This window comes from Tachyglossus aculeatus, chromosome 21 (genome assembly GCF_015852505.1).
Source record: "Tachyglossus aculeatus isolate mTacAcu1 chromosome 21, mTacAcu1.pri, whole genome shotgun sequence".
Classification (NCBI taxonomy): Eukaryota; Metazoa; Chordata; class Mammalia; order Monotremata; family Tachyglossidae; genus Tachyglossus; species Tachyglossus aculeatus.
The window spans coordinates 21726537-21740017 of record NC_052086.1 but is presented as its reverse complement, the minus strand read 5'-3'; the positions used below and the strand labels follow the sequence as shown (position 1 = coordinate 21740017).

General features: G+C 48.8%; 1 protein-coding gene across 1 annotated transcript in view; it reads right to left on the bottom strand.

Moving 5' to 3' along the window:
• The window catches only part of LOC119942323 (aldehyde dehydrogenase, mitochondrial-like), a 35259-nt gene extending 25596 nt beyond the window's left edge, over positions 1–9663 (bottom strand). The window contains exon 1 of the mRNA XM_038763051.1: positions 9501–9663. Coding sequence (XP_038618979.1) covers positions 9501–9632 — 132 coding nt within the window. The 5' untranslated portion in view covers positions 9633–9663. The remainder of the gene's footprint in view (positions 1–9500) is intronic.
• Between the last annotated feature and the right edge of the window lie 3818 nt (positions 9664–13481).

The following is a 13481-nucleotide window of genomic DNA, read 5'->3' as shown; positions in this document are numbered from 1 at the left end:
CCCAAGGCAGAACTGCACTCAAAAGCAGTTGAGATGCCCCCCATCGATGCTCTTACTGCAAACCTTTTTTTGGGGGGGGGAGGGGGGGTTTACAACTTCAACTGCAACAATATTTCAAATCATATATGAAATATATGAGCCCCCTTCTTCCCCTCCCCATCCCCCGCCCTACCTCCGTCCCCTCCCCACAGCACCTGTATATATGTTTGTACAGATTTATTACTCTATTTTACTTGTACATATTTACTATTCTATTTATTTTATTTTGTTAATATGTGTCATTTTGTTGTCTGTCTCCCCCTTCTAGACTGTGAGCCTGCTAGTGGATAGGGACCATCTCTATTTGTTACCAACTTGTACTTCCCAAGCGCTTAGTACAGTGCTCTGCACACAGTAATTGCTCAATAAATGCGATTGAATGAATGAATATGAAAAATGCAGCCAAGAGAATTATGCAAGGCTTCAGTCTTGCAAAATCCTCTCAAGGTTCCAGCTTCACCAAAATAAGAAACTCAAATCCTTTCAGATCCAAAAGCTGGTATTTACACGATTATGAAAGCTGAAGTTTTCCTCTCCCACGGTTCTCATGACCAACTCTCAAGGTCCCTTAAATTAATACTGACACAAGCCAAATTAAATACGGTAAGTGAAATATCGTAACCCCTGCAGGTTGTAGTTGCTGGGGGCATTCACTGTACATTAAGTTGGGGAAAGTTCGAGAGTGTTAAAAAGAAAGTAAACATTGTGGATTTCTTATTTCAGGAGGCTAAATTTGGGATCGAATGTAATGTAATTTGATAGTGAAAAAGATGTACCCCAAGAGCTGCTTTTCTAACTCCCCAGCTGACACCTACTTGTTGCTCTAAAAACTGCACAAGAAAAAATGAAAATTTGGGCTTCCTAAGCTTTCCAAGGGGTCTCTAAACAGCTAAAAAGACTTGTCATAATTATAAATGTGTTATAATTTTGCAGGCCACAAAAACCGAGGGAGCTAGGCAGATCTTCACTCACCCAGCCCAGACTCAGAAACAGCTATGTCTCATTGAGGGATGGGCTACTAGCTCACCAGTTTAGGTACAAGGAGTGAATAATACTAATAATTGTGGTATTTGTTCAGCACTTACTATGTGCCAGGCACTGTATAAGCACTGGGGTGGATAGAAGCAAGTCGGGTTGGACACAGTCCCTGTGCCACGTGGGGCTCACAGTCTTAATCCCCATTATGCAGATGAGGTAACTGAGGTACAGAGAAGTGCCTTGCCCCAGCTCACACAGCAGACAGGTGGTGGAGCAGGATTAGAACCCATGACCTTCTGACTTCCAGGTACGTGCTAGATGGCTTCTCAGGGCAGGAGATGTGACAACTGCAGCTCAAGGAGTTTAGGACAGGGAGTGAAGCCAACAAATGATGGATGACCAGTAGGATAAATACTAGGCAGGATGAGCAGTGGCTCCTCCAATTGTTGAGGGCAATGGTGATTACATGGCTCTGGTATCTCCTCCAATTGTTGAGGGCATTAAAGACTGAGGCCCAGTCCTCAGAAGAACACATTTAGAAGCACTGTAGAAAAGTGGGGGGACAGTAACAAAGACAATGGGCTATCACCTTCCCTAGGAATCCTTTTAGCAAGAAAAAGATGTACCCCACAGAAATAAATAATCCCACCATCAAGTGAGATTTCTTCACACTGGGAGCCTCATCTCTCACTTCACAGCCACCATCTCCTTTGCCTCCCCAGAGTTTTCCTTAAGAGTGAAGTATGGAAACACATTTGGGCTCACTGGAAAAAGCATGGGCTTGGGAGTCAGCGGTCATGGGTTTGAATCCCAGCTCCACCACTTGTCAGCTGTGACCTCGGGCAAGCCACTTAACTTCTCTGTGCCTCAGTTACCTCATATGTAAAATGGGGATTGACTGTGAGCCCCACGTGGGACAACCTGATCACCTTATATCCCACCGAGTGCTTAGAACAATGCTTCGCACACAGTAGCGTTTAACAAGTGCTATTATTATTATTATTATTATTATTAGGGTCTTCTCAGGGCCAGGGACAACACAGTCAGACACACTATGGAGATCCAGGCAGGGATCATGTCTCCCAACTGTTGTAGTGAATTCTCCCACGCATTTAGTACAGTGCTCTGCACACAGAAAGTGCTCAATAAATACTATCAATTGATTAATTAAAAGCACAGCCATGGCACAAATGGGAGGAATGGGTCCTTCTCGATTTTCTTTAGCGATAGCCAATCCAAACACTGACTCGTTCCACTCTGAACACTGACTCATTCCAATCCTGAGTCCTATGTGGGACAAAGATTGTATTCTAGCTGATTATCTTGAATCTAGCCTGGTGCTTAAGAAAATACCACATTACCCTCTTCATACAACCCTTCCTTCTCTCCTCTCCCCACCTTTTTTTTTAAAGAAAAAACAACCCACAACCAAGCCCCCACCCCAACAAACTGCTTACTATACAGTCAAGCACCATTGTAAGAGCTGGAGTAGATACAAGGTAATTAGATGGGACAGTCCCTGTTCCACACGGGGCTCAGAGTCTAAATCAGAGGGAGAACAGGTATTTAATCCCATTTTACAGATAAGGAAACAGGCACAGAGATGTTAAGTGATTTGCCCAAGGTCACACAACAGTCAATTCATAGAGGCAGAATTAGAACCCAGGTCCTCTGTCTTCTAGGCAATGGTGGATCCCTATGCATGCAAAAAACTTCAGAGCTCTGGTACCGCATTCCTGTAATGTTACAATTTATTAAAATTGTGACAATCTCAGATGGTTGACACAGGAGCTATTACATGACTTCTTGGGAACACATGGAAAAACCTGTTCCTCCACTCAAACACACGCCAGGGAACAGAAGCCAGCCTACACTGACAGCACTTTATCTCCACCCTCATCTCTCCCCTCTACAAAACAATGAACTCAAAACACAATCATCTTCCTGAAAAGCTGGTACAGAAGAAACTGATGATTGGCTGTGGACCTAAACATGTTTCCCTCTTAGTTGTTTAGAGATGTAAGAGAACAGGCAGAATGGTGGTGGATTCAGCAGCAGTGATGGCAGAATCACTGAGCCCTTGAAATTGGTGTTGGGTCCCCCAAGTCAGACCCCCTCTAAAGCCACCTTACGCAAAAGTCGATGCCACAGCTTTTGAACTCGTGCAGGCTATTGACTTGAGAAGATCATTCAGAGTTGCCAGTTACCATTCAGGCAGGTATTTATTTTGCGGGATGAAGCCAGAAGTCTAGAACCAGGCCTCAGAACTTCTCTTGGTGGCCCTGAGGGCCAATCCAAGGAAAACTGGCAGCTGTTGCGTTCTTGAGGGCATGATTTTACCTGTTTAAAAATCAGCAGGGATCATTAGAGGTTCCCTAATCTAAGGAGGCCTCTGGCTGTGCTAACACAAGAGTTCAGGGGCAGCCCTGGGGTATTCCTCAGGGAGACTGGCTGAGTGCCCCTTCTGAGAAACAGAACGAGGTTAGGGGAAAAAGGCTATCCAGCTGCCATTGGTTTGACTTCTTCAATTCTAGAAAAGAAAACTGCCAAGGAAGACCATAAGATACCTTCCTTCTTTCAGGACTGGGTTAATGGTTAATTAATAAGGGTGTAACTTCGATTTCAAAAAGGAAACTTTGTCTTTCCCTCCCCCACCAACCAATTGGGTATTCATAAAAACAAACCCCGCAAAAGAACAAAACTCCTAATCCCCTAGTCCTAGAGGGGAGGGCTGACCAGCAAGAGAACAAGAGGGCATTTGCCCTCTGTTGCCATGCTGTTTCCACAACTTTCTGGCCTCCTGCCCATCAGTTGGCCAAAAGGCAATGCCGCTGCCACCAGGCCAGGCCAGCCCAGCTGACTGGAGCCACTAGAACTCAATTAGCAGCAACCCCAGGGGTTAGGGGACTCCTAGCCTCAGGAGGGGTGTGGCAGGCCTGCAAACCAGCAGACGTTTTCAGAGATGCCACCACAGCTTCTGAGCCCAGAGACACCCCCCAGGTGGACAGGGAGAGATAAAGGTGAGAATGACTCCTAACTCCCCCAGGCTTTGGAATAAGCCCAGGAAAGCCGTGTGGCCTGATGGACAGAACATAGGGCTGGGAGTCCAAAGGACATGGGTTCCTATCACAGCTCTGCCACTTGTCTGCTGTGACCTTAGGCAAGTCATTTAATTTCTCTGTGCCTCAGTTACCTCATCAATAAGGGGATTCAGATTCTCAGCCCTATGTGAGGCAAGGACTGTGTCCAACCTCATTAGCTTGTACCTACCCCTGCATTTACCACAGTGTCTGGCACAAAGTAATACTTAATACCATTTTTTTTTTTAAAAGCAGTCTCTGCCCAGCCCTGGCAGCCCTTCAACCCACCAGTTTCTGGGCTGGGCCAGGGAGCTTCAACTCAGCAGGAAGAGTGAACTGCAGCAGACAGCAAAGCCCCACTTCCAAACCCCTTATGGCCGCTTCCCCCACCCAAAACAGCTCTCTAGGGTCCCCAAAAATCAGTACGGGCAGAACTGATGGTTTTGCCTCTACAATCCCCTCAAATGGTATTTATGTTAAGATTGTGAGCACCATGTGAGACAGGGACTGTGTCCAACCTGATTAACTTCTATCTACCCCAGTGTTCAAAACAGTGCTTGGCACATAGAAAGTGGTCAACAAGTACCCTGCTTATTATTGAGAACTGTATTAAGCGCCTGGGGGAGTGTAACAAGAGTTGGAAAACATTCGCTGCCCACAAGGAGCTTATGGTCTAGAAGGATAAAGCAATGCCACACTCCCACGTTGTTGGTGCCCCTGAAAATGAGTAATTGTAATATGTAAATCCACTTCATTTGAATCAAAGTTTATTTTTTGCCAGGAAAGCCTAGGCAAAGACTGAAGATTCCAGTTAAGAGAAGCACTGTCATCACAAGCACAAACTGTTAGGCACCAACTGGAATGCGTGAGATTAAAAATTGTGGTTTGGTTTTTGTTACCCTCAAGTGGAGCAGCAAGATAATATTTCTACCCACAGTCTATGGTTCTTTTGTGTTGCCTTTAGGCAAGTTTTTTTCTAATGTTTACCGAATCCCCACTAAACAATGAAATTGCTTCATTTAAAAAGCTCAGTTCAGATCACCAAGCTTTAATGCTGAGTCACAAGTGGACTAGCAACTGGGAAGTTAGGAACTGCACGCAACCCTACTCTGGATGTTTCTCTACCAAAGATAACAACTGAACAGTGAAGATGAAAGTCTGTGACTAAAGAGTTTACAGCACCTCCTATCTGATCTTCAATTTATGGACCTCAAAATAATAACAATAGTGGTCATTTTAAACCCTGAACTAAGCACTTGGTTATATAATCAGGTCAGGCAGTCCCTCTCTCAAATGGGTTCACAATCTAAGAAGGAGGAGAACAGATTATTAGTAAAATGGGGATTCAATGTCTGTCCTCGCTGCTACTTAGACTGTGAGCCCCATGTGGGACAGGGGCTGTGTGACCTGATTAAATCTGTATCTACCCCGATCTTTGAACAGTGCTAAACATGTAACAAATGCATAGTAATAATAATGGTAATAGTTCCATTTACTGAACTGCCTTAATGCACACATTAATAAATCCTTGATTTCAAGAAGTTGCACGTTGTATATGTCACTTTCATCACCTTAACTTGATACATAGACTAAAAGAGAAGAGGTCAGGGAAGCCCGACTCCTGTTTTGGCTATAATCTTCAGACAGAAGAAATCCATCGAGCTGTTCCTTAAATCAAGGGATCATGACCGAGAGAACAGATTGTACACTAGCCCAGCTCCCACGGAAAGGAAAATTATATTACTCAGAGAAAAATTGGGCTTCTCTCAACTCTCTGGGCCAAGGTTACAGGGTTTGTTATCTCAACCCCCCCAGAACACAGCAAACCAAAGGGATTCTCCTCAAGGGATTTAAAACGAAAACCAAAAGCCATACACAAAAGCTATCCATGTTGATTTTCCAATTCTAAGCTCTCAAAAAAAAAAAAGTGAACCCCACGTAGAACAGAGACTTTTCTGACTACCTCAGTGCTGAAGGGACTGGTTGGCACATAGTAAATACTTAATACCACCACTATTATTCAATCAACCCAAAAGTGATTTTAATCGAGCATTCTACTGAATGCTGGGGAAGCAGCATGGCTCAGTGGAGAGAGCCCGTGCTTTGGAGTCAGAGGTCATGGGTTTGAATCCCGGCTCCGCCAATTGTCAGCTGTGTGACTTTGGGCAAGTCACTTCACTTCTCTGGGCCTCAGTTACCTCATCTGTAAAATGGCAATTAAGATTGTGAGCCCCCCCCCCCCCCTCCATGGGACAACCTGATCACCTTGTAACCTCCCCAGTGCTTAGAACAGTGCTTTGCACACAGTAAGTGCTTAATGCCATCATTATTATTATTATTATATACTGAGCACCTGGGACAGTGCAATTAGCAGATATTCCCTGCCCAAAGTGAGCTTTCAATCTAGAGAATATGATAACTAGAAAACAGAAGCTCAGTGATGTGGGGCTCTACAGTATAACTTGGAGGGAGAAAGGGAGGGTGGTCTTTTCAAGAATATAAAAGGCCCAAAGGAGTGTGGGGGCTCTCTTGCCTAGGAAGCACTTTGGCCCAGAGCAGGGGTCTGGCAATGAAAAAGCCCTGAGTTTTCAGCCCGACTCCTCCGCTCGTCTGCTGGGTGACCTCGGGTGAGTCACTTAACTTCCCTGGGCCTCAGTAAGTGGGACACGGACTGTGTCCAGCCTGATTAACTTGTATCTACCCCAGCATTAAAGTACAGTGCTTGGCACACAGCAAGCACTTAAACACCATAAAAGTTCAAGAAGTTGGACGCCAACCAACGAAGCTGCAGAAACCCAGCCTGTGGAGCGTGCGATTCGGATTTAAATGGTCAGTCCCCAAACCAGACCATTAGCTCGGCCCGAGCTCAGGGAAACTTGAGGTGTTTAGGAAAACCTAAGGGCCACTTGGACACATCAGGGCCCCGGGAAACTGTGAGCAGCCTTCCAGGACGGTCCCGAAGAAGGAGACATGGCTGCCAGAAAGGACGGGCCAAACGGGAACTGGGTTGTCCGAGCGGTCAATCCCGGTCAACGCTCCAAGGGCCTTCTAACTGATTTTTCATTTAGGGAGTGGCTACAGGCTCCTCAACTGTTTCCTGGGGAAGGCTGGGGAAACTGAGGGCCAGGAGGGATTAATTACTGGCCTCGAGGCTGCCGGTCCCTGCTGCAGACTGCCCAGTCGGGGAGTGACCATTCAATTCATTCAATCGCATTTACTGAGCGCTTACTGGGTTCAGAGAACCGGACTAAGCACTTGGAAAGTACAGTTCGGCAACAGATAAGAGACAGTCCCTACCCAACAACGGCCTCGCAGTCTAGAAGGGGGAGACGGACAACAAAACAAGTAGACAGGTGTCGATACCATCAAAATAGATAAATAGAATTATAGCTACATACACATCATTAACAAAATAGAGTAATAAATATGTACAAATATACACAAGTGCCGTGGGGAGGGGAAGCAGTGTCCGGGCCTGACACCCCGGAGGCTCGGGGAGGACGGACTCCAGGAGGGAGAGGAGGATTCAGTCATTCATTCAGTTGTATAAATTGAGCGCTTACTACACAGTAAGAATTCCCGGGAATCCTCGGGAAGGGAAGGTCGGTAGGGACCCATTCATTCATTCAATCGTATTTATTGAGCGCTAACTGTGTGCAGAGCACTGTACTAAGCGCTTGGGAAGTCCAAGTTGGCAACATCTAGAGATGGTCCCTACCCAACAGCGGGCTCACAGTCTAGGAGGGGGAGACAGACAACGAAACAAAACATATAAACAAAATAAAATAAATATAATAAATATGTACAAATAAAATAGTAATAAATACGTACAAATATATACATATATGCAGGTGCTGTGGGGAGGGGAAGGAGGTTTCAATTGATTGACTGATTGAGGTAAGGCGAGGAGCAGGGGAATAATAATCAATCAATTGTATTTATTGAGCGCTTACTGTGTGCAGAGCACTGTACTAAGCGCTTGGGAACTACAAGTTGGCAACATATAGACAAGGTCCCTACGCAACAGTGGGCTCACAGTCCAGAAGGGGGAGACAGAGAACAAAACATATTAACAAAATAAAATAAATAGAATAGATATGTACAAGTAAAATAGAGTAATAATAATAATGATGGCATTTATTAGGAGCTTACTGTGTGCAAAACACTGTGTGACTTTAGGCAAGTCACTTAACTTCTCTGGGCCTCAGTGACCTCATCTGTAACAATGGGGATGAAGACTGTGAGACCCCCGCGGGACAACCTGATCACCTTGTAACCTCCCCAGCGCTTAGAGAAGCAGCGTTGTTCAGTGGAAAGAGCCCGGGCTTTGGAGTCAGGTCATGAGTACAAACCCCGGCCCTGCCAATTGTCAGCTGTGGGGCTTTGGGCAAGTCACTTCACTTCTCTGGGCCTCAGTTCCCTCACCTGTAAAACGGGGATTAAGGCTGAGCCCCACGTGGGACAACCTGATCACCTTGCATCCCCCCAGTGTTTAGAACAGTGCTTTGCACATAGTAAGCGCTTAACAAATGCCATTATTATTATTATTATTATTATTATGAGTTCAAACCCCGGCTCTGCCCATTGTCAGCTGTGTGACTTCGGGCAAGTCACTACACTTCTCTGGGCCTCAGTTCCCTCATCTGTAAAATGGGGACTAAGACTGTGAGCCCCCCGTGGGGCAACCTGATCACCTTGTAACCTCCCCAGCGCTTAGAACAGTGCTTTGCACATAGTAAGCGCTTAACAAATGCCATCATTATTATTATTATTCTCTGGGCCTCAGTTCCCTCATCTGTAAAATGGGGATTAAGACTGTGAGACCCCCGCGGGACAACCTGATCACCTTGTAACCTCCCCAGCGCTTAGAACAGTGCTTTGCACATAGTAAGCGTTTAACAAATACCATCATTCTTCTTCCTCTTCTTCTCTGGGCCTCAGTTCCCTCATCTGTAAAATGGGGATTAAGATTGTGAGCCCACCGCGGGACAACCTGATCACCTTGTAACCTCCCCAGCGCTTAGAACAGTGCTTTGCACATAGTAAGCGCTTAACAAATGCCATTATTATTAGAACAGTGATTTGCACGTAGTAAGCGCTTAATAAATGCCATCATTATCATCACTCTGGGGAGCGCTGGGGAGGTTACAAGGCGATCAGGCTGTCCCACGGGGAGCTCACAGACTTTATCCCCATTTTCCAGATGAGGGCACGGAGGTGCAGAGAAGTGAAGTGAGTCGCCCACAGTCACACAGCCGACAAGTGGCGGGGCAGGGATTCGAACCCAGGACCCCCGACTCCGGAGCCCGGGCTGTTTTCCACCCACCGAGCCAGGCTGCCTGACCCGCCCCAGGGCAAGTGGGGGGGGGGGGGAGAGGTCAGAGGTCAGCGGGGGGGGCTCACCTGGTTGTAGAGGACGTCGGGCTGCCGGTTGGGGGTGGGGAGGGCGGCGGCCGTCAGGGAGCGGTGGGGGGCGAGGCGGGGCCGCAGCCCGCGGGGCCACAGCCTGCGGCTCAGCGCCGCGGCGCGCAGCATGATCGCTCCCCAGGACCGCGGACCGCAAGCGGGAGGCAGCGGGAGACGCGCTCCGGAGCCGCAGCGACCCGCGCACTGAGCGGCCGAGCCGACGGGCCGGCAAGAAATAGCGGGACCGGGGGGCGGGGCCTCGTTCTCACGGCCCCGCCCACTCCCACCCCGCAGCCAATAGGCAGAGCCGGGGCGGGGCCTCGCTCCCATCGCCCCGCCCACTCCGATCCCGCAGCCAATAGGAAGGGACGGGGTGGGGTCACATTATCATATCCCCGCCCACTCCGGCCCCGCAGCCAATAGGAAGGGGAAGGGCGCCGCTCTCATCGCCCCGCCCACTCCGGCCCCGCAGCCAATAGGAAGAGCGGGGCGGGGCCTCGCCCTCATCGCCCCGCCAACTCCGACCCCGCAGCCAATGGGAAGGGGAAGGGCGCCGCTCTCATCGCCCCGCCCACTCGACGTATTTATTACTCTATTTATTTATTTATTTATTTTGTTTGTACATATCTATTCTATTTATTTTATTTTGTTAGTATGTTTGGTTTTGTTCTCTGTCTCCCCCTTGTAGACTGTGAGCCCACTGTTGGGTAGGGACTGTCTCTATATGTTGCCAATTTGTACTTCCCAAGCGCTTAGTACAGTGCTCTGCACATAGTAAGCGCTCAATAAATACGATTGATGATGATGATGTTGGGTAGGGACTGTCTCTATATGTTGCCAATTTGTACTTCCCAAGCGCTTAGTACAGTGCTCTGCACATAGTAAGCGCTCAATAAATACGATTGATGATGATGCTGATGACCCCGCAGCCAATAGGAAGGAGAGGGGCGGGGTCTCATTATCGTCGCCCCGCCCACTCTGTCCCCCACAGCCAATAGGGAATTCCGGGGCGGGGCCTCGCCCTCACCGCCCCGCCCACTCCGAACCCGCAGCCAATAGGAAGGGGAGGGGCACCGCTCTCATCGCCCCGCCCACTCCGACCCTGCAGCCAGTAGGAAGGGGAGGGGCGCCGCTCCAAGCGCCCCGCCCACTCCGAGCCCGCAGCCAATAGGAAGGGGAAGGGAGGGGCCTCGCTCTCATGGCCCCGCCCATTCCGACTCCGCAGCCAGGGAGAGTTAATACTCACCTCTATAAGCCTGCAAAATCAATCAATCAATCAATCGTATTTATTGAGTGCTTACTGTGTGCAGAGCACTGTACTAAGCGCTTGGGAAGTACAGGTTGGCAACATATAGAGACGGTCCCTACCCAACAGTGGGCTCACAGTCCAGAAGGGGGAGGCAGAGAACAAAACAAAACATATTAACAAAACAAAATAAACAGAATATATATGTACAAGTAAAATAAATAAATAAATAGAATAATAAATCCGTACAAACATATATACATCAATCAATCAATCGTATTTATTGAGCGCTTACTGTGTGCAGAGAACTGTACTAAGCGCTTGGGAAGTACAATTTGGCAACATATAGAGACAGTCCCTACCCAACAGTGGGCTAACAGTCTAAAAGGGGGAGACAGAGAACAAAATCAAACATACTAACAAAATAAAATAAATAGAATAGATATGTACAAGTAAAATAAATAAATAGAGTAATAAATATGTACAAACACATATACATATATACAGGTGCTGTGGGGAAGGGAAGGAGGTAAGGCAGGAGGGAAGGAGAGGGGGACGAGGGGGAGAGGAAGGAAGGGGCTCAGTCTGGGAAGGCCTCCTGGAGGAGGTGAGCTCTCACTAGGGCCTTGAAGGGAGGAAGAGAGCTAGCTTGGCGGATGGGCAGAGGGAGGGCATTCCAGGCCAGGGGGATGATGTGGGCTGGGGGTCGATGGCGGGACAGGCGAGAACGAGGCACGGCGAGGAGATTAGCGGCAGAAGAGCGGAGGGTGCGGGCTGGGCTGGAGAAGGAGAGAAGGGAGGTGAGGTAGGAGGGGGCGAGGGGATGGACAGCCTTGAAGCCAAGCGTGAGGAGTTTCTGCCTGATGTGCAGATTGATTGGTAGCCACTGGAGATTTTTGAGGAGGGGAGTAACATGCCCAGAGTGTTTCTGGACAAAGACAATCATCATCATCATCATCATCAGTCGTATTTATTGAGCGCTTACTATGTGCAGAGTACTGTACTAAGCGCTTGGGAAGTACAAATTGGCAACATATAGAGACAGTCCCTACCCAACAGTGGGCTCACAGTCTAAAAGGGGGAGACAGAGAACAAAACCAAACATACTAACAAAATAAAATAAATAGAATAGACAATCCAGGCAGCCGCATGAAGTATGGATTGAAGTGGGGAGAGACACGAGGATGGGAGATCAGAGAGATATACAGGTGCTGTAGGGAGGGGAAGGAGGTAAGAAGGGGGGGATGGAGAGGGGGACAACGGGGAAAGGAAGGAGGGGGCTTAGTCTGGGAAGGCCTCCTAGAGGAGGTGAGCTCTCAGTAGGGCCTTGAAGGGAGGAAGAGAGCTAGCTTGGCGGATGTGGGGAGGGAGGGCATTCCAGGCCCGGGGGAGGATGTGGGCCGGGGGTCGATGGCAGGACGGGTGAGAACGAGGCACGGTGAGGAGATTAGCGGCAGAGGAGCGGAGGGTGTGGGCTGGGCTGGAGAAGGAGAGAAGGGAGGTGAGGTAGGAGGGGGCGAGAGGATGGAGAGACTCGAAGCCGAGGGTGAGGAGTTTCTGCCTGATGCATAGGTTGATTGATAGCCACTGGAGATTTTTGAGGAGGGGAGTAACATGCCCAGAGCGTTTCTGGACAAAGACAATCCGGGCAGTGGCGTGAAGTATGGATTGAAGTGGGGAGAGACACGAGGATGGGAGATCAGAGAGAAGGCTGATGCAGTAGTCCAGACGGGATAGGATGAGAACTTGAACAAGCAGGGCAGCGGTTTGGATGGAGAGGAAAGGGAGGATCTTGGCAATGTTGCGGAGCTGAGACCGGCAGGTTTTGGTGACAGCTTGGGTGTGAGGGGTGAATGAGAGAGCGGAGTCGAGGATGACACCAAGGTTGCGGGCTTGTGAGACGGGAAGGATGGTAGTGCCGTCAACAGCGATGGGAAAGTCAGGGAGAGGGCAGGGTTTGGGAGGGAAGACAAGGAGTTCAGTCTTGGACATGTTGAGTTTTAGGTGGAGGGCAGACATCCAGATGGAGATGTCCTGAAGGCAGGAGGAGATGCGAGCCTGGAGGGAGGGGGAGAGAGCAGGGGCAGAGATGGAGATCTGGGTGTCATCAGCGTAGAGATGATAGTTGAAGCCATGGGGGCGAATGAGGTCACCAAGGGAGTGCATGTAGATTGAGAACAGAAGGGGACCAAGCACTGAACCTTGGGGAACCCCCACATTAAGGGGATGGGAGGGAGAGGAAGAGCCTGCAAAAGAGACTGAGAATGAACGACCGGAGAGATAAGAGGAGAACCAGGAGAGGACGGCGTCTGTGAAGCCAAGGTCAGATAGCGTGTTGAGGAGAAGGGGGTGGTCCACAGTGTTGAAGGCAGCTGAGAGGCTGAGGAGGATTAGGATAGAGTAGGAGCCGTTGGATTTGGCAAGCAGGAGGTCATTGGTGACCTTTGAGAGGGTAGTTTCCGTGGAATGTAGAGGACGGAAGCCAGACTGGAGGAGGTCGAGGAGAGAGTTGGCGTTGAGGAATTCGAGGCAGCGAGTGTAGACGACTCGCTCAAGAGTTTGGAAAGGAAGGGTAGGAGGGAGATAGGGCGATAACTAGAAGGGGAGTTGGGGTCAAGAGAGGGTTTTTTTAGGGTGGGGGAGACGTGGGCATGTTTGAAGGCAGAGGGGAAGGAACCAGTGGAGAGTGAGCGGTTGAAGATGGAAGTTAAGGAGGGGAGGAGGGAAGGGGC